This window comes from Euprymna scolopes, chromosome 34 (assembly GCF_053919585.1).
Source record: "Euprymna scolopes isolate OS-2025 chromosome 34, ASM5391958v1, whole genome shotgun sequence".
NCBI classification, from domain to species: domain Eukaryota; kingdom Metazoa; phylum Mollusca; class Cephalopoda; order Sepiida; family Sepiolidae; genus Euprymna; species Euprymna scolopes.
In genome coordinates, this window is record NC_136515.1 from 26,011,762 (window position 1) to 26,034,486 (window position 22,725).

Below are 22,725 nucleotides of genomic sequence, written 5' to 3' on the forward strand. Positions count from 1 at the left end.
TTTTTCACAGAAGAGACTTGCTAATCTTTTGCTGTTCTATCGTTACCAAGGGAAGTGCTCAAGAGAGGTTTAACCGTTGTTTCTTCTCTGTAAACGTGAATTCATAAATAATACTAGCGACCCATTACTTGGAGACAAAACTAGCACACACTTGTCAATAGTCGAGTGAGAAATAGTACGATAGGCCAGTACATGTAGAAGTTTATACAACGTGCATGGATTATGTCTGAATGAGAAGTTTGAAATTTTAAACCTTAAAGTCTCTAAAACCTATTAAACTGTAGAAGTGAAATATCAAAAAGTTGTATCCACAGAATAAATTTTACTTTAATATACAAAATAATAATAATAATAATAATAATAATAATAATAATAATAATAATAATAATAATAATTATTATTATTATAAAATAAAAAACTAGACTAATAAAACAGCTAAAATATGACAAAAACACTGTAAGCATACGTGTGTTAAAACAAGATCACATATTAATTCGACACATTCACAATAATAAAACTAATAATATTCATATTATTAACAATAATATTCCAAATAAAAATAACAATAAAATGAAACAAAATAAAATGAATGAGAAACATTAGATTAAGAGATTAAAAAATCTTCAGGTTTTTGTTTCGATTCCAGTTCGAGTATTTTTTTTTTACTTACAAGAAATGAACTGTATTGATTAAAATATAATATTTATGCATATTTTATGACCGGGCGGCACCGGGTAATCTGCTAGTCTATATATCTATAAAAGTGAGAATGCGTGTGAGGACAATTCTCAACCTATATACTCAACAAATTTTTGATCTACAGACTTGAAATTCGGTATGTAGAGTATTCAGACATGTGGAAAACTTTTTTATTAGTTTTCATCCGAAAAAAAAAATCCCAAAATGCTAAAAGTTAAAAATGGAAAAATTGGTACTTGGGGTTATCGGATTTTTATCTGTTTGTCAACTGTTTCACGAATACGAATGCGTGAATCGTTCACATGACATATTACTTATATTAAGAATAAGTAGGTTTGAAAACATGTTTTAAAGATAGTGTCAAGCTGGTCCAATGGTTATCATACTTGACTTGTCTTTAGGTCTGCGCTTAGATCTCAGCTCGAGTATTTTTTACTTACAAGAAGTGAATTGTTAAAAAAACATAATACTCGCATGCACACGTCTCAGTTTCTTTCTGTTTGTTTTTACTTCATTTTTTTTTTAAAGAAATTTAACGTTACGTTTAATACCTATAGAATTTCTCTTTATAATAAATAAGAATTCTGCATTAATTAAAATATAATATTTATGCATATTTTACGACCGGGCAACGCCTGCTAGTATATAATAAAAGTATGAATGCTTTATGTTCAAGATATTCACCACGAATTGTTAAAATCAAAAAAAAAAAAAAAAAAAAAAATCTACACAATATACTCATGAATTCTGGGTCAGAACAACTTCCGTTCTTCACTTTGATTTGAATGGAAGTTATTGGCATAAAATATTTTTTCTGGTGCGTATACGACCATGCTAAAAGAAAGAAAAGTATTATTTCTCTAAGAAAGTGGAATTTTGATTTACCTTCGGCAGCATCGTAGCTCTTGCTTCCTTTTTTTGTCCTTTAGAAATATATAAAAATGAACTCTTAGTAATTTCGACATGCAGCAGTTCTTCACCGAAGAAAGACGTTAACAAATATGTGAAAAAAGGGAACATTCAAAAGAAACAGGGCAAAAAAAGCATTGTCTGCCAAGATGTGCTGGACTGAAGGAATAAATTAAAGATTGTCATTTATAATTTAATTTTATTATTTGTATTGAACTATGTAGCACAATATTGCGTTTTGAGTCTTTAGTAGTACTTATTAAGTTATCTCATGTGAATCAGTTCTATATTTAAAATACAATGGACACTATTTTAATTGAAATGTTAATCTCTACTTATATATAAAAAGCACTTTGTGTGTGTGTGTGTGTGTGTGTATGTGTGTGCTTGCGTGTGTGTATGAGTTTGTTCCCTATGATTTTCGAAATGGCTGAGCTGATTTCTTTGAAATTTCACACAAATATACTTCATGTGTCTAGGAGTGTCGAGACATTGATTATTCGTATTATTTGGATTCTTTGGACTACTGTTCTCATCTTGAGTGTTATTTTCACAAAGTTTCAGTTGATGCAACCTGTGACCTTCTTCAAGTGTATTCTGTTGAACATGGGAACCTTTCTGTTGGACCCAGGAACTGCACAGATTTTTGAATGGAACTGTTTTTTTAATCCACGGGGGTAACATGCTCTTATTCCATCAGCCACTCTCCTTATATCCAGTCATGGCTGACGGAATTTGAGCATGCTACTCACGTGGCTTAAATAAATGGTTTCATTCAAAATTATGTGCCGATTCCCGAGTTTGAGATAAAGATTCCCATTTTCAGCAGAAAGATTTCCTAGTTCTACAAGATATATCTGAAGAAAGTTGGAGGTTACATCGACCGAAACGTTGTTAAAATCACACTCAAGATGAGAACAGTAGTTACAAGGAATCCAAATAATATGAATAATCCTCATCTCAAAAGTTCAGAAACGAAACGTTGATTAATTCATATTTAGTAATAATAACTATTCTACCTATATTATGGTTTAAATCTCAATAAAATCACATGATCAGTCAAGTGAGAGTTCGGGTTCACTGAAGGACCCTTTAAAAAGTACACACACAGAGTTATTTTTTTAAATTCATAATCTGACCATTTTGTGAATAATTAAGTGTTTAGAAGAGAGAAAGAATAATTGTCCACAAATATTTCTTTAAATCGACTGAATTAACTTTAGTGTGTGTTAAGGTATGTTAGAGTGTGTTAAGGTATGTTAGTGTGTGTTAAGGTATGTTAGAGTTTTTCTAGAGAGAGGATGATTCTGTTTTGTTTGGTGCATGGTTTCATTCAAGGAAGGTTTGACATGAGTCATTGGGTCTATTTGAAATTTCCGGAGCATCGTAATTAGGTCGTAAAGCCACCATGGAATTCCTATTAGTATCGATGGATCGTTTGAAGGAGAGGAAATCAAGAAACAAACAAAAAAAAACCCCAGGTATATACATATATAAAATGTGTATGTTGGTTGACTTGTTTGCCAAAAAGGTTCATTGATTTGAACCAGTGAACTGAGGACAGGGAATAATGGAGGGGAGGACTAACATTTGGTGACCCCGCAGGATCTTTTCTTTTATTCAAATAATTCCTTGATTATTAGGGTTTTGATGGGCATGATAACGCTGGCGTTAAGTACACACAAAGAAAGAATGCCTTCAAAATATTTGACATACCTCGTATGTATATGGACATATAAACACACACACAGACACACACACACATATATATATGCATAGAGAACTTGAATGTCTACTAGACACTATCCCCGAGTATCTAAAGTCGATCTGTAAAAGGGTTTGTCAGGACAACATGGCATGGTGATACTTTCTCTGAAAGTAAATCCTGACTAAATATTTAAAATAACATGATATTCGCAGCACAAACAACACACACTGGCTTTTACGAGGAATGCTGCACCTCCTCGAATTAATGTTAACGCAAGTAACAGCACGAAGCTGGATACTCCATGAGATGATGAATTCTTGTCCTGAAATACAGTAAGACCACAATACATATAAATAAGACCACAATACATATAAATAAGACCACAATACATATAAATACAATGGTACCGAAAAAGAATCTGCACTTGTTATTTTTTTCAAAAGCTGCAAATTAAAGCTAAATTGAATGTAACTGTTTAAACAACCTAAACTCTATTGATTATTATATTGTACCCAATATATTGTAGCCCCCCTCCCTCCCTGGCGTGGTCCAGTCGTAAAATACGCTTAAATATGATATTTTAATTCATGCAGATTTCGTATTTATTATTAGAACCAATTTTCTATTGAATACAAATAAATGACTTGAGTGCCATCAGCCAGAATAGAGCAAAAATATTAAGCACTCATGTTTTAGTTGCTACCGTTTGAGCTATCGACAAATGGATTTAAAAACCTTAATAATTATGTGACAAACAGAAAAATGTAAATTTATGCATGCAGAGAAATAACAGTTTAGTAAGCTTAATCGTTTCAATTTTAACCTCTTAACGGCTATTTATACCGATTAGAGATCAAATAAAATTTGTTCCAGAGGTCCAATTCCTCTCAAGTTTCAAGTCAGTAGAGCAAAAATTAAAAAGGAGTTTGGTAAAGATCATTCTGCACACACAGATATATGTATAGGCGTGTGTGTGTGTATGTGTGTGTGTATGTGTGTATGTGTGTGTATGTCTATGTGTGTGTTTATGTGTGTGTATGTGTATGTGTGTATGTGTGTGTGTATGTGTATGTGTATGTGTGTGTGTATGTGCGTGTGTATGTGTATGTGTGTGTGTGTGTGTGTGTGTATGTGTGTGCATGTGTGTATATGTGCGTATTCTAGAATGTTTTCATCCTAAATTCTATGTAATTATGCAAAATATGCATAAATAGATCTTAGTGTAATAGTTAAATGAAACCAATCATCCAATCAGAAACCATAAAAATTAATGATTAATTGATGAAAGTTTTTTTTTTAAAGGAATATGTAAAGTAGTTAATATCTATGAAGTCGCTCCCTTATCTGTGATTAAGAAGGTCATTTTAATAATTTTTAAATTGAAAAAATAGGCTTTTAATATCGCTGTGAGTGCAACAAAAATATCTCAACTTTGTATGTGTATAATTAATATATATATATATATATATATATATATATATATATATATATATTAATTATACACATACAAAGTTGAGATATTTTTGATATATATATATATATATATATATATATATATATATATATATATATATATATATATATATGCATTGGGAAATATTGTTTTATTTCCAAAGATTTGAACTTATTTAATACACACAATGCATATATCTATCTATCTATATATATATATATATATATATATATATATATATATTTAGTAGAAATGGTAATTAATAAAAACCTGAAGAAAGTGCTCAATACTGTTGTAGAGCAAATATGCGTTTTATTTTTTATTACCGTTTTTTTTCTGTTCAGTTACATTTTTGTTTCATCTACACGACCAAAAGGGTCAAAAACGGTCGTGTAGCTGAAACAAAAATGTAACTCAACAGAAAAAAAACGGTAATGAAAAATAAAACGCATATATATATATAAATATATATATATATATATATATATATATATATATATATATATATATATATATATTTATAGTTTCTGTTACGAGTTCTATTTGCAAATTTGCCAGCTGAGTCAGGTGTATTGAATGATCTTAGCAGTTGAGTGGTTTTGGTTTCTTTTCTTATCTTTTTAGTCGGTTAGTGCTATGTGCGAAGTGGAGGAAGAGATTGAAAATGTGCAACCCACTATTTTGACCTTGTTATAACTATAGCATTGAGACAATCCAACATTTGGTTAATTCCTGAATTCAGTGGCATGGCAATGGAAACTCCAATAATGGAATGGTTGGAAGATCTATAGTTGACTTGTGAGCTGTGTGAACTAACCAAGGTGGAGGGAGTCCTGCCACTATGATTGAAAGATCAGGCTCAGGAAATATATCAGCAGCTTTTGGAAGAACAACGGAATGATATTGAGGAAATCAAACGTGTTATTGTAAATGCTTATGGAACCGACTCATTTGCAACAAATGAAATGTAGTTCAGGCGACCGTTTGATGCACTTGCAAGTTTAGCCAAGGAATATAAACTATCCATAGATGCAGTCCTAATGAAGTCAACGTAACCAAATAAACGCTCTAACAAGCGATGGCTTGATCAAAAAACCAATTGAATCTCCATACTTTGTGTGAGCCGTGTCGCTAAGTAAGTATGACCATGATTGAATAAAGTCAGCCCATCTCGAAAGTGGCCACCCTGGCGTAAGGCGAACGTTATACTTTTTTAAACAAGTGGATCCCACAATTCCTAAGGCGTGTTGGTTAAGACTGTGGTGAGAAATTGCGAAAAATGCCAGTCAATTGACCCACTACCCACACATTGGCTACAAGGGTTATTGAATGTTAGTGACACTTGGTTTCGGATGGGAATGGATGTAACCCACTACCAAGACAACCACTATCTGTCGTTCATTGACTGCAGGTGTACTCCATTCTTAATCTGACGTCATTTGAAACGAGAGAATGCGGCAAGCATCATCAGCCACTTAGAAGTCCTATTTTGCAAGCGTGGAATGCCAGCAGAAATACTTGTTGACAACGATACAGCATTCTGTAACAGGGTCTTTGAAAACTTTCTGATAGAATGGGGAGTCCGACTGCACTTTTGTTGTGCATACATTCCCCAGGCAATGGCATTGTGGAGCGATGTCATTGGTAGTTGAAGTGAATTGTAGCAAAGAAACAATGTACCATAGTGGAAGTAGTCTATTGGTGCAATGTTACCCCTAAAGATGATGTGTCGCCACTGACTGCTCCAGCTAACCTGATTCATTGTTACCACGTTCAACTGAAGGGCATGGACACCGCCCCTCTAGGTTAGCCCAAACAACAACAGCAAAAAAGATACAATGTAAGCAATCGTGTCCAGGTGAAGACCCCAATTGGACAATGTGTGACTCCTTATATGTGCGGATGTGTCATAGGAATGAAAAGCTTACACAACGTTCTTGTCGACGAGATACCCCACCATGTAAGGGACCTGCGTCCTTGCATAGGCTGGGTTGCCATGGTGGGCGAAAATGACAGCGAGTCTTCAACCCAGAGTGCAAGGTTGATCACCATCAACGAGGCATGCGGTAATTCCTCTGAAAAAGACGACGCATGTATGCCAAACAGACGAGTCATCATTGAAGGAGTGCTAGATGAAGAGGACCAGCTTAAAGTTGTCATCCATATGATCATCAGATCATGGAGGATTGTAGCGGAACTGAAAAATTAAAATATTAAAAAAAAACAATCAAATATCTATCGATGATTATATTACACCAAATATACTGTAGCGATTTCAAAAAGTAAGATACAATGACGTCTGAACAACACCAATACGAATATAAATAGTTAAAAATAACGTTGTTTAACTTATAAATGTAGATTTGTGCATGCAAACATACTTTTGCCAATATCAACTGTTTTGTTAACAATTTCTGCCGGGTAAAAACGAAATCGAAAGTGTGATACAGGTCCAAATACCCTATATATTAAATTTCAATTCTGTAGACCAAATACTCAGAGAGTAGTTTGGTAGAAACTTTTTGCACACATACCGACAAGATGACTTATATGTATATACTAATACACCACCCGACGTTGCCTGGTCGCAATGTACGCTTAAATATTATATTTTATTCATGCAGATTTCGTATTTAATATTATAAAACCAATTCTTGATCGATTATTATATTGTACCTAATATATAGTAGTGATTCAAAAAGTAAAAACATATGTCATCAGTTAGAATCGAAACCAAAACATAGGGCTCTCCAGTATTATCCGTTAATGTATGACCTAAATCTGAATCTAATCTGACCCAAGTATAAAACCTGCTTAAAATAATGTTCTTTACCTATAACTTTTAATTAACGCATCGGCAAAATAAATGGGTATAGTCGACTTACGCTTTTTTTTTTCAATTTTGGCCTCTTAGCAGCTATTTTATTAGCTAAAAACCAAAAAAGTGTGCTATAGGTCCAATTTCAACTCTGTAGACCCAATATTCAGAAAGGAGTTTAGTAAAGATCTTTTGCACACACATCGACAAAGGCACTTAAATATTTCTATGTAACAGAACGTTTTCATCTTTAATTCTACACAATTATGCAGAATGTAGAAACTATGCATAAAAAGAATTCAGCATAATAGTGAAATGAAACCAATCATCTAATAAAAAATCATAAAAAATGAATAAGTAATTAATTAACGCTCGTTTTTTTAAGGACTATGAAAATTAGCTAATCTTCGTATAGTCGCTCGCATATCTATGATTATGTAAAGAAGTTCGTTGCTTGCGGGCTTTGGGGAGTGTGGAACCACCCGTTAATTACCATTGCTTCCAGGTCCACTCTGACCTGGAGTGGTAGTACCTGTTAGGGTCCCAACTATGGGTTAACTAGAAACCGACTTGCAAAAAACAAATATATTCTATTAAAACAATTTTCTTCAAAATCACCGGATTCGGCATTAAATAACCTGGAAAGGGTTGATATGCCGTAAAACAAAAACAACCAACAACAACTAAAATTATACCCGTCCCAGGACGAATAAAATTAATTCTTTAAATACTTTTGAATTACTTGTATGTGCAAAAATGCAAATCAATATTTAAAAATATATTTTACATTTTCTATTTCAGAATAAGTTCAAGATTGCTGATCGATTGAAACACGAGACAAAAGATTATCGAAACATTATACCGGAAGATTCTCCAGTCACATGGTAAAAGACATTGGATTCTTAATTTAATAAATTTTGGGTTTTATTTTTATATTCCGTTTGTGTTTTTTTACCAAATTATTATTTTTTTTAAATGGGATTTTGAAAGTTAAATTTAATTTTGACTGGTTTCTCAATTACTAATAAATTGAATCAAATTAATAACAGTAAATTGTTTTTGTACATTAATTTTCTTTCAATCGCTGTTTATACGGAATACTTGGATGGGGAGCACGCAGATATTCAGCACATAATGGGACCATTTTGATTATCTTCTTTGGTTACTTTTCTACATCTATCATATAAATTTCAATAAAATTTTAATATATTTACCTTTTTATGTCGTACTCTTCTTAGAGCATCCATTCAGTTACGTTCTGAACTCACTATGAAAGCTCCCTTAGATTAGGAGTGCAATTAGAAATTCTGGACCACTTCCATTGTCTTCCTAGGAAGATTTTATGCATATGATTTAAATTTCATAAAAATAGACTATATTTGAAGTTTTTAAAAGTATTATACTCTCATAGCCACCTTAGGATGTACTTAAAGATTCGAGAACTCTTCGATTGTCTTTTCACATTTTACATAAGAATGCACTTTAAGATTTTATGTAGATTTCATAACCTTTCTTTCTATAAAGAATACACAAACATCACACACATACATATGCACATATGCATTGAGTTTCATATGTATAGTTTTCACAGATGGCATGTTTTGTGGCATCTTGTCGTATTAAAATATTTGGATGTGAAATCAGTGTTTATTCTTGTGTAGATTTTCATTTGCCTAACAGTTTTTCTTAATTTTCTTTCTCTTTAAAAACTTTCCAACACATTTCTCTATCTAAGCGAACATTCTTTGTACAAACTTACAATTACAATTTAATTAAACTTTAGTTGATTCTTTGCTCCAAACAGGTTTGACAGCAATGGTCAACTGAAAACATTTAAGGAACCCATCCTTGAAGAACCTCCTGAGAAAAGGAATTCTTGTGCAGTTGAAGAAAACAATTCGGCTCCCTTGGATTTGGCACAAAGGTAAATTATTTTGCTTTAATAGTGTTATATACTTATGTATACATTATATAATATATTGTATACTTCATTTAATGATTTCAAAGAAAACAAAATTGAAATGAATCTATGTAAATAATTGTGTGTGTGTGTGTGTATATATATATATATATATATATATATATATATATATATATATATATATATACTTCAGAATAGTTTTTATTTAATAATCAGTTGTTATGGAAACGTGAGATTGTAGGTTTACAAAATATTACTGGCAGTAATATTCTATAAGTTATCCCATCTAAACAGGAATTGCTCGATATGCAAGATAGAGCAAATAAATTAAATTGTAATTCAATGAATTTAAAAAAAAACTCTCATTGAAATGAAATGAAGTGGTTGAGTTTCATATCAAAGAATTTTTATTATTCTAAGCAAGACAAAGAATGCTTTAGAAAATCAATCTCCTTAACCTATAGGGTTTCGATGTCTACCATCTCATCAGAGGAGAGAAAATGTTAGCAAATAGTTATAAAGGTATGCACCCTATTTGCTAAAGTCAGTGAGAATTTATACAAACACTTGCCTGATTCGGATATCTACACAGCTATGCGGATTACCTAATATATAGCTTGGACATTATTACCAAACGGATGTAGAGAACGTATAACATGGATTTTACCAAGCAAGCTGGATCTAAAAAACATTCATATCCTTTTTCTACAAATCCTCCTGATACAGGACTTCTGATAAATGCATTATTTTCACTTTGACTTTCCATGTCTCACTGACTTTAGCAAATAGGGTGCATACCTTTATAACTATTTGCTAACATTTTCTCTCCTCTGATGAGATGGTAGACATCGAAACCCTATAGGTTAAGGAGATTAATTTTCTAAAGCATTCTTTGTCTTGCTTAGAATAATAAAAATTCTTTGATATGAAACTCAACCACTTCATTCCATTTCAATGAGAGTTTTTTTTTTTTTAAATTCATTGAATTACAATTTAATATATATATATATATATATATATATATATATATATATATATATATATATATATATTTCTTATTCACTACACAGTCCGTAACATGTTTGGTTAATATTTATTATTGTCCACAGCATAATCATATTGACACACCGGTTCTCGCTAGATCACCAAAGTTAAGCAATGTCGAACCTGGTTAGTACCAGATTGGTGACCAATTTAGGAATACTAAGCGCTGTATGTAGTGGGATGTCGACACCTCTCTGCAAGAGTTGCAAAAACCTAACATCGTCGTCTCCCCTAATGGGATATGTATGCGACTGGGGACTGCTTGTGAATTTCATACTCCCATGAAACTTCCTCCTTTTTAACTTTTTTCTTTCTTTTCCTCATTTTATTAGCGTTAAGTCATGTGAACCATGCAGCACGTATCTGGTTTGACTTTGTCAACGAAATCGGACGTATAATCTTTCTTTTTTGGGGACACCACCCTTGAACAATGAAGAAAATGAGTTAAAAAAAATTAACTTAACATCAACAAAATAGGGTCAGTGCCATAGTTTCATTTTTCATTTTTCATTAAAATATTAAATATTCATAAAAACGTTTTCGATTTGTATCATTTGGATTATTCGGACTACTGTTCTCATCATTAGTGTTATTTTGACAACGTTTCGGCTGATGACAGAGCTGTTTACTGAATTCACAGAGATAGTGTGCTCTCATTCTGCCATGACAGTATAGAAGTCTTAAGTAATTCAAAATTGTATTCTGAGTATCACCCACATTAAGAATTGAGATTCAACACCCAGAAGAGTTTCGCTTCGAACTGATTTTTACTTACTTTATTTATTACGTGACCCATAGCGGTAAGATTGTATATTTAAAAGCAAGAATAGGTTTAAGGTTTTCAAACTTCATACAAGAATTATCTATAAGGATCTGTGTCATAAAGGATAAAATACTTGGTAAAATTTTATAAATATTTGGACATTCATAAAGGAATTTAATAATATGAGGTGGAACGATAAAATTGTCGTCCCAGAAAATGCGACATGATTCCATTTCCATTTGATGAAAACCGGTTTTCCTTTCTTGTTGCAGACCATCTACTAATAGGCCGGTTGTGTACAAATGCCAAGAGCGATAAAAGCCTTCTATTGTGTCTGAAAGTGACACAATGTTCAAGGAGTGAGATTGAAGATGCGCCGCTGTACAACTCATACTCTCTACCGATCATAGTTATGACAACAGGACCATTGCCAGCACCCTTAAAATCAATCGCTGGATTTCTACGAATAACAGGGAGATGCCCAAAGTGATGAAAACAAAGTTTCCATCTACGATTATGGTCTTTGGTGTGGTTTCAAATTAGGGCAACATTCATGCAACTCTCGAAGTCGGCTTGAAAGTTAAAACCAAAGTGTACCTGGATATGCTGAAGAGTGCGGTGATCTCCTGGTGCAATCAGGTGCCGCTGGCAGACCCTGGGTGTAGTAGCAGGACTCAGCGCCGGCCCACAAATCCAAAGAGACCCAGGCTTGATTTCAGGAAGAGTGCTACAACTTTGTACTCTTTTCTCACTAGTCCACCTCTTCTTTTATTTTTACCTCTGAGAAACGCCGGGTATTTACACCTAATTATAAATAAAATGGACACCAGGCGCAATCACTGACCTCACAATAATTTTGAAAATTGTTTTAAAACAAAAAGTATATTATTATCATAAAACGTTAACCAAGAACAGTTATGTTTGATTGTTCTTGCAGACGACCAAACAATTCAAGGCTGCATTGGATATATCATGACAGACAGTGATATTTGAATAATTACCGATCACTTCAGTACTGAAGGATGCGAATTTACAGAATTCGCATCTGTATGTATGTAGATTCTGCCACACAGAATTGGAAAGTGTGAGTCATCTAGTATCAAGTTGCAAGGTTCTTTTAGGGGATGGCTACTACACAACGAGACATGATGGAACATCTGTAAAAAATTGGACCATCTGTAAAAAATTAAACAATCAATGTAGCAACAAATCCTGGGAAAGAACAGTTAGAAATGACTTATATACCATACATTACGACCATTAATGCCTACAGCCACCTACCTTGAAAATGCTGCTGTCAAACCTGACATAGTTATATGAAATAAGTCAAAGAGAGTTACAACCTTGGTTGAAGTGAGTGTTCCTAATGATGGAGGTCTGAACAGAGCTGAAAGGGAGAAACAGACCAAATATCAAGGTCTCATGTATGATATGAAAAGAAACTGGAATCTTAAGGAGATATCAATCATACCAGTTATTATAGGTGCCACAGGGCTTTTGAAAAAGAATCTGAAGTCCTACCTAAGTAATATTCCTGGTGAACCAAGTGCAAAAGAGATCCAGACAATTGAACTTAAGGGAACAACGAGGATACTAAAAAGAGCTCTCGGTTTGGTTCAATAAAAAGCAGGGCAATGTTGGCAGCTGGTTTGGCTGCCCCATACCTAGCGTTACAATCTTCAAAAGACGAAAATTAAAAAAAAAAGATGCGAAGAGATGCGATTCTGTTGTAACAAAAATTTAAATATTCACCACAATGCCAAGTTGTCTCAATACGAGCCAAAAGATAGTATATCACATGCGTTTTCGTTTCTCTGATAAAATTGTGTCTGAGATGGGTATATTTGCTGATGACGCTATGCTCTATAATAAACATGAGGGGAAAACGAATATACATATATCCAAAGCAATAGAAGAAATCATAGTAAATGACTTTCAATCTATATGGTTGGGATCCAAAAAGATCCACAAAGAGCCTCCAATCTAATAGGCCTTACATTATCAACCAAGCTCCAACCCCAGTCCATCACCGCAAGTACTTTAATGGAATGTGCTCTGATGAAGTCATTGCACTTGTGCCACCTCGACTTACATATCCATAATTAACCTGCCAAGTAGCAAAATCTCACTCCTTCACTGTAGATCCCCAGATGCCAGAAAGCATTCTACTCTAATAGTTTATTTCTTTGGACTGCTAAACTTTGGAATTCCTTCTCTGTTTTCTGCTTCTCTGACTTTACTAACCGGCAGAAGTTTAAATGTAATGTGAACAGACATCTCGCTGCTTTAATCGTCACATTGTTTCCTGCAGATATAATCCTAGTCGCAGGTCCAAATGGCAATACAACTTGTTTCAAGTGAAAAAGAAAAAAAAAATGGTTTGTTGCATTATGTTATGTTTTGCCAATAAATTTGATTTCATTTCATATTTTAGAAAATCAGGCAAAAAAGGAGACAACAATTCTTACTGGCATAATTAAATAATGATGATTTGTGGGCAGTGTGCTATAACATGTTTTCGGGGTGACTGCCAATGTGACTTTGAATGTTACAATTTTTACCATTATGATTTTTCTATGTGATTCCTATCTTCAGTGGCCTTCCTCTCTCTGGGGGTGGAAAACAGCATCGGATGAAACGGAAAAGTATGCATGCTGTGGAAATGCCAACGAAACAGAAGAAGGGATCTGTAGCCGATGATGAGGATGAAGGTTTGGGTACGTAAGCATCCTTTGATTTTAATTGGGCACAAAAAGGTCACGATTCTATAAAAAAGTTTATGTTTTTTGACAATGCTCCTATCAAAAAAAAATATCTTATTATTTTCCAAATATAGTGTGCCTCGCCCCTCCCCACCTCTCAAAAGTAACATGCATAATTCTTCTTGTAATTCAATCATATTTAGTGCAAATAACTTCACTTTATGCCTCACTTGTCCACTAAGTTTCAGTCATGAATATTCAATATTATGTCATTTTTTTGTGGGTGGGTGGGGGCACTTTTTAAGTTGATTACATGTCATTTCCTGAACTTGCCACTAGAACTAAGAGTTAGTGGTAAAAATTCACACTCAGAGACTCTTAACTCCTTCAGGAAAAGACATGTTTCGGATGACCCAACCTCCCTAAACCTACATTCCAAACATTTAATTAAAAAATTTTTTTTTTTTTATTACATTTTCACTCCAAACAAGGCACATTGCCACTTTGGTGTAGGGGGCTACTATCAGGGGAAACAACTACTGGGGTACTATGTAGGGATTTGGGCAGCAAGATGTTGGTTCACGTTGCACTTGAACTTCTGCATGTCAGTACAGTTGGGGAAGCAGTGACCTGGAATGGAATTCCAAAGTCTAGCGGTTCTGGGGAAGAAACTACTAGAATAGAGAGATCTTTTACATCTAGGGATCTCTACAGTGTGGGGGTGGGATTTTGCAGCTTGTCGGGTCGGTCGAGGGTGTTCACGTCATGGGGGCACAAGTGCTTGCAGTTCATCAGAGCATTCACCATTAAAAAACTTGTAGAAAAGGCAGAGGGATGCAACGTTTCGTCGATGGGACAGAGGCTGAAGCGTTGATGCCAGTTTAGGGCCTATCAGATTTGCGACTCTCTTTTGAACCTTGTCAAGGAGCAAGAGACTAGTAGCCGATGCACCAGCCCAAATATGACAGCAATACTCCATACATGGGCGAATGGTTGCCTTATAGAGGTACAGGATACTTTCGGGAGTTAGTAGTTTTCTAGCACGGTAGAGAGAGCCCACCTTCCTTGCAGCGGCCCTGGCAATGCCCTCAATGTAATTGCTCCAACTCATGTTTCCTGTGAACGTTAGGCCAAGGAGCTTGAAAGACGTACTCTCAGATAAAGAATCGTTGGCCATTGCTATAGGTGGTAGAGAAGGTTTCTTGTAATTATTGAATGAAACTAGTTTAGTCTTGGCGGCATTGAACGTGACCATCCATTTTTGTCCCCATTCCACTACTGATTGGAGGTCATCCTCTAGTGTTTCTGCCATTTCTTTAGATATATGTTCATTTGTTTTCCTGTCGTGCCTGTTATAGAGTGTGGTGTCATCAGCATATATACCCATCTCAGAGGCAATTTTGTCGGGGAGGTCATTTATGAATATCAGGAACAGTAGAGGTCCAAGGATAGACCCCTGCGGCACTCCCGCATTTATATCATATTGTTTCAATGTTCGACCGTCGAGGACAACCTGGATTTTTCTCTTATCTAAGAAGGATTCAATTATGTTAAGTATTCTACCAGTGATACCGCATGATCTAATCTTCCTGAGGAGATCCTCATGCCATACCCTGTCAAAAGCCTTAGATATATCTAGAGCTACCGCTCTGCCCTCTCCCGCTTTGTCCAGTGAATGGTATATACGTTCAGAGATTACAGTTAAGATGTCTGTTGTGGAACGGGCTTGTCTAAATCCATATTGTTGGTCAGTCAGAAGTTTAGCATCTGTAAGGTGATGGACTAGAGCATGGTTAATTAAGGTCTCAAATATGTTGGCAAAAAGTGGGAGGAGGCTAATGGGGCGATAATTTGATGGGTCAGTTCTTTCGCCAGAATTCTTGAATACTGGTACCACAGAAGCAGTTTTCCAACAGCCCGGAAAGCATGATTCATTAAGGCATTTGTTGTAGAGTTTGGAGAGAACTGGAGCCACTTCGGCTGAGCACGTTTTTAATAGCACGGCTGGGATGAGATCGGGTCCACATGCTTTTGAAGTGTCAAGGTTTTTTATGATAGCATGCACCTGAGCAGGGGTGATTTTCAGATCGTCTAGCGTGGCGTCTGTCCGCATAGGAAATTCAGGTAGGGAGTGGTTGGAAGGGTCCAGTGTGGAGTTTGAGGCAAACCGACTGGCAAGCATGTTAGCCTTTTTGGTTGCTGAGCAAACAACCTCGTGATTGTTGGTTAGTGGGGGAATTGTTGATTGCCATAATTTACTACACTGTTGTAGATTTTCCAGAAGTCATGAGTTCCTAGTTTTTGTGCTTCAATGCGTTTTTTAGTGGTTTCCCTAAATTCTCTCTTAGCTGTCGCTATTTCTTTCCTAATGTTACTTCTAGCTTCTATGTACTTCTGTCTGTTTGAACTGGACTTATGTCGGTTAAATCTGCGGTATGCATGCTGTCTTTGAGCAATGGCAGTTGCACAAGTCGAAGTAAACCATTGGGGAGAGTGGGGCTTGCTATAGAATTTCCGCATGGGAACATGCGCTTCGATTGCAGTTTTGAACCAGTCAGTGGTCTCGTTTGCACACTGTTCAGCAGGAACAGAAAAAATATTTCCCCATGGGGCGTCTCTGATAAGATCTCTGATGGCTTCCTAGTCAACCTTTTTATAATATCTCGTTGTTTTGAGCACTGGCTCTTCAGTTTTGGGTCTAGAGTTTAGGGCGATTTCAACCATTATCACTGCATGATCAACGTTCCCAAGTGGGCTGTCGGTTTTTGTTATACAATCATCAGGAACTGTGGTCAAAAACATCTAAAAGTGATGCGTGTTGTTCTTCCTGGTCAGGGAAACGGGTTGGGAAAGTAACAATTTGTGATAGGGAGTGAGATATAGAGAAGCTATGAGTTGTGCTGCCCACTGCATCTGTGTAATTAAGAAACTTACGTTTTTATAAAATGAAGAATTTTACTCTTTATCAAAATTATAAGATCAAGGGTATACATTCTATGAAATTGTACGAAAAGTGTATGAAAACATTCAACAACCAAATTTAATAGTGAGTTCCACCTCCACTGGTTTTGAGTACTTCAAAAATTTCTTGGAGCATGCTAAAAATAAACGTTTCCATTAAAGTGTGGTGGATTTTGCTCCAACTTTGGAAGATGGCTTCACGAAGTTCATTTTTTGTTGAATACTGTTTGCCATTTCAATAAACATCTCTTGTCATCCATCCCCAAACATTTTCAATTAGGTTCAAGTCCGGTGAACATTCAGGATGTCCCAAGAGATGGACCCATTTTCTTGCAGAAAGGTCAAGGTCCATCATGCATTGCAGCATTATCCTGTTGAAATAAGCATCCATCCCCCACACAAACAATGGCCTTCCATCATCAAAGATGGTTTTTGTAGCATGCTAATATAACCAGTCGCTGTCTGATGGCCCAGCACCATTTGGAGCTCCATCGTCCCTCTGTAAAAAAAGGCACCCAATACCATTAAGGACTCTCCACCATAATAACGTGTGGAAAAAATTTCAGGAGGTATGTTTTTGTTATGTCAATATCGTTGGAAGCTATCAGATTGAATTTTTTTCTTATTAGAAAACAAGGATTTCTCCAACTTCTCAACGTCCCATGTTTGGTATTCACAACCAAATATTAAGCAGTTCACCCCGTGACGTGGCAGCAGGCGAGGAATTTCTTTATGCTTTTATTTACCATGCCTTTTTGTCATGAGTGTCGTTTGATGGTTACTGCACTGCAATCAGCTTCTGTAACTGCCTTAATTTGACTAGAAGAAAGTCCCCTGTTTTTCACAATAACCCGTTTTATTCTCCTACTCAATGCAAGAGAAATTTATTGGGGGCCTAGCAGTGGATTTTGCTTTTTCATAATTCTCACTGTTTTTTAGAAAGTTGCAAAGCACTGTTTTACTGTGATTTACGTTAGCTGCGATCGTCCACTGTGACAAACCTTGCTCATGGAAATCTAGAATTCGAGCATGCTAAACTTCAGTAAATTTGATTGCTTTATCCAAGGTGACACCTTTACGCAGTGATTGCTAATCTGTAACTGAACTAAAACACAATTTATGCCCCTGGTCTTAAAATTTTGACCAAGTGTAAAATTCCTCATTTTATAAAAATGTGAATTTCTGAATTAAATGTTTGGAATGCAGCTTTTTTCCATAACCTTTTAGGTTGTAGTATTGGTAATGTTAAGTGGGAGGAGTTTAAAATCCCCCCATAAAAAAGGTTTTCTTTTTAAAGATTTTCAAGTGGTCTTAATTTTTTTTTTTATCAGGGTATATATATATATATATATATATATATATATATATATATATATATATATATATATATATATATATATATATATGGTAATAAATAACAACATCGTTTTTATACTTCTTACACTATCACCCTGAAAAATACTTCTCTAGAAACATACGTGGAATGACAAATCTCTCTCCCCCTCTCTCTCTCTCTCTCTCTCTCTCTCTCTCTCTTTATATATATATGCTTATTATTTTTTCCATTTTATCTTTGTAGAATCTGATGGTGTATGTACCATCTTCCGTGATCGCATGGTCAACCGTAACCGTCCACACTCATTGGCAGCAGCAGGATCAACATCTCTGAGTCTTGGCAGTCACCCCGAAAACATATTATAGCACACTGCCCACAAATCATCATGAACGTAAGAAGATATTTTGAATTGTTCATTTTGTTTATCTATTGACATGAATCTCAATTTTACACTAACTGTTATGTTTTCATTGATGACTTGTTCTTTAGACAAGTTTTTTGCACTCTCTTTTTCTTTCACATTTAATTCATTCAATGTTTTCCTACTTATTTTGCTACTTAGTGGCCAACGTAAATCTCCGTTATTGATATAAAACGTGGATTACCTGTTGTCTTCTTTTCTTCTTCATTACTGACTGACTTTGCCATTTCTCTTTGACGCCGTTTGTCGATCCTTTTGCAAAAAGTTGACACAAAGCGAAATATTCGTTGAATTTTTTTTCCAAGTTTCATTTGGAGAGAATGAATTTGGGAAAAAGACGAAATAACTAAATAATTATTCCCTTCTTAACGTTCTAACTTGAGAACTGAGTGACGTAAACAGCCAGAGACATCAGTAACATTCGCCTTAAATTATTCTACATTATTGGCCGTGGCTAGTTCGCATGGCTTCCACCGAGAGATCAACTTGAAAACTTTTCTTTCTCAGCTCGAAAATATGACGTCATCTGTTATCATTCAATTTTATTTTGTCAACCGTTCGACCTGTTGCTATTGCTTTGTCACCCACACTTCATCCAATCCCGAGAACGGTTCATCATGCAGTCAATGTGAGCCTTGTCTAAATTCACACTAGCGAACTAAATCTTTACTTATATAGAGCCCTACAGAAAGTATTTTTTAACAGAAAAAAGCTGATTACTCCTAACACCGTTTACATTTTCCTCTCTTAAAATTCGCTCTTTTTTCTGTGACAGAAAATTTATCCTGTTATTGTAAAGTTCTTGTAGCTTTTGGATCCGGTTGTTTGGTCATGTTCATTCCATGCAAAGTTGACTCTACAAATTACTAGGTGAGCTTATTAGAAAAACTGATGGTGGTACCCCTACTCTACATAATAATATTTATGGATGCTTATATTTCATATAAAAAACATATGCAGTGCTCTGCCCCCAAAAGGATAACTAGAATTAAATGCTTAGTATAATAAAATTTTGAAAGGTTATATGAAAAGTTTTATCATATTTCTGAATTTTGGAGATGACGATGATAATCTATATATTAATACGATAATGTGTCTGTTATTTTCTGTGTCACACTGACAATTGTTATGTACTTCCATTTCTTGTAATAAATAATTTTACCAAGAATTCTTCATAAGTTTTGGTTTCGGTTTCGAGTATAGGTGATGGCACTCAAGTCATTTAAGTTTTTATAAATGAGTTTACTAAGAATTCTTCGTAATTTTGGTTTTGGTTTCAATTATAGCTGGTGGCACTTAATTCATCTATTTTTTAATATTTTTACCAAAAATTTTGGTTTCGATTTCGATTATAGCTATAGGCACTCCAATAATTCATTTTTAAAAAATAATTTCATCAAGAATTCTTCATAAGTCTTGGTTTCAGTTTCGATTTTAGCTGATGGCACCTTAGTAATCTATTTTTTTTATAAATAATTTTACCAAGAATTCTTCTTATGGTTTGGTTTCGGTTTTGATTATAGCTGAAGAAACTAAAGTTGACAAAAATATATATTCATAAGTTTGGGATTCGATTTCGATTCAAGCTGATGAATTCAAGTCATATAGATTTATTTTTTACTTTTGAAATCGCAACTTTATAATACATAAAAATCGATAGAACATTAACTCTATAATAATAATATATACGAAATCTGCAAGAATTAAAGTATCATATTTAAGCATATTTTACTACCTAGCTATGCCGGGGTCTCTGCTAGCTTGGATAAATACTTTTGCAGTTTTAAGAAAATAGCTACAATAATATCAGAGCGTGTTCATTTATGCTAAATATCTACAGAATTCCAATATCAACATATTACATATGAACCAATCCCTGTGGAATTTCCATAGGTCCCGCTAATTCATATTAGTTGGATTACTTGTCTACTATTTTCATTCAGTGGCATAACAGATAAAGTACTTGACAAAATTCAGCTGTAAATGACAATCTTCTGGAGGTTGAAGGTCAGTGTAGACGATACTCAAAACACAATTGTAACTCCTATCCGATCATGGGTGACGGAACGAGAGTAGACTACTCCCCATGGACTAAATAAATTGTTCGTTTGAAATTCTGTGCAGATTCCCATGTTTGACAGACAGATTCCTAAGTTCGACAAGATACGTCTGAAGAAGTTCGGAGCTTACATCAGCAAAAACGTTGCGAAACTAACACTCATGATGAGAACAGTAGTTCGAAGAATCCAAATAATAGGCAAAGTTTTATCATTTTATTTTTAATATAAAAAAAGAAAATTAAAAAAAAATCTTTTAGAAAAAGATTTTTCTATTTCTTTGTATTTAAAAATCCTTTCAGAGTCAATACATTTAGCAATATCGTTTTCTCTAGAAAGCAAATTGCCAAATTGTCAAGTCTCTTCTGTTTCTTTATTTCTATACACGTCAATAATCTGTTGTTATATGACACTATTATGACACTATTATGGTACTTAAATATGCAACAAAACACGACTTATCTAAAGAACAATGGTGCAACAGATAACGATATATATGAAGATGTTTACATCAATTTTCTTTTCTTCCTTATCAAAAATTACAAATTAGAGAAAACCTCTTCTGATCATAAAGTAATTCAGACGAATTCTACCATTTAATTCATCATGCGGCAAATAAAATTTCAATTTTGTTGATAGAAGTGACATAACGATAATTTAATGTAACTCCATCATAAATTAATTTTATAAGAAAGCTGATACCATCAACGTTTACCCTACCCCCATAAGTGTAAGGAAATAATAAAAAAAGAGGAAATATATAGCAAGAAAAGAGAAAATAATTTTATCAGCAGAACAATGGAGAGGGAGTCGTTCATATATATATATATATATATATATATATATATATATATATATATATATATATATATATATATGACAGGTGCTATCAGCTAAAATCGAAACCAAAACATACAACTCTCCATCCTGATTCCTTAGCCCCTGAGCCACGCGTCCTCTCTCTCATATATATATATATATATATATATATATATATATATATATATATATATATATATATATATATATATATATATATATATGAATGAAAAATGTCCGACATGAGAGGATCACGTCTTAGTAGTCTCGATAATCGCTCAAAAATAGAAAATTAAGAAAATACTGAGGTAGATATAGTTTTAAAATGAGGTCCCCTCCCTCCAAAAGAAAATAAATTTATATATTTTTAGGTAATGTCAAAGATCACTGCTCGGAAAAAAAAATCAAGCTACCGGAAGTGGATACGGTTTATTATCTAACGAAACCGAACGGAAGATACAAAAAACGAAAAAAAAATGGAAAAAAAATTACTTTAGTTTTTAACACTTCTTATATTATTACGAAAAAGAGAGAAAAAAGAAAACACTTCTTATTATTAAATAATAAAATAAATATTTTATTTAAAAAATTAATTTCGTTTTATAATTTTTAACTTTATAAAAATCCAATGTTGCTTTCATAAATACCGTGTTTTCTTTTTAGTTTCGTATTAACACAAGAATTGTTTAAACTAAACTAATTCGTCTGAATAAAATATTTGCTTTCTTTGATAATACATAAGTGTTTTCTTTCTTTTTTTTTTGTTCCGTAAAAAAATATACATGGCTGCGTTTTTCGTGTCTTGACTCCGTGTATATATATATATATATATATATATATATATATATATATATATATATATATATATATATATATATATATATATATATATATATATATATAATCGGTAATCACTCGTAACGAGTATAATTGTTTTCCAGTCGATGAGATTGGGTCTGGTCATTTGTGGGTACTCAGATGACTGTGGAGGCCGATCATTGACCCGCAGACTTTATTGCATGCGTGAGTTGAGTGGTCGACTTGGTAGTGGAAGAGGCGGAAGGAGTTGTGTTGATAGTAGTTCTCTCCTTTCTCAGCTTCCTTCTGTTTTCTG

At 34.1% G+C, this 22,725-nt stretch overlaps 1 protein-coding gene across 2 annotated transcripts in view; it reads left to right on the forward strand.

The window, feature by feature from the left end:
• The window catches only part of LOC145259144 (anoctamin-7-like), a 577,044-nt gene that overhangs the window by 525,601 nt on the left and 28,718 nt on the right, over nucleotides 1-22,725 (forward strand). For both annotated transcript variants that reach the window (XM_080116843.1, XM_080116844.1), the window contains 4 exons: nucleotides 8,389-8,471; nucleotides 9,392-9,511; nucleotides 13,911-14,032; nucleotides 18,558-18,705. In XM_080116843.1, the coding sequence (XP_079972969.1) occupies nucleotides 8,389-8,471; nucleotides 9,392-9,511; nucleotides 13,911-14,032; nucleotides 18,558-18,679 (447 nt within the window). In that variant the 3' untranslated portion in view covers nucleotides 18,680-18,705. The remainder of the gene's footprint in view (nucleotides 1-8,388; nucleotides 8,472-9,391; nucleotides 9,512-13,910; nucleotides 14,033-18,557; nucleotides 18,706-22,725) is intronic.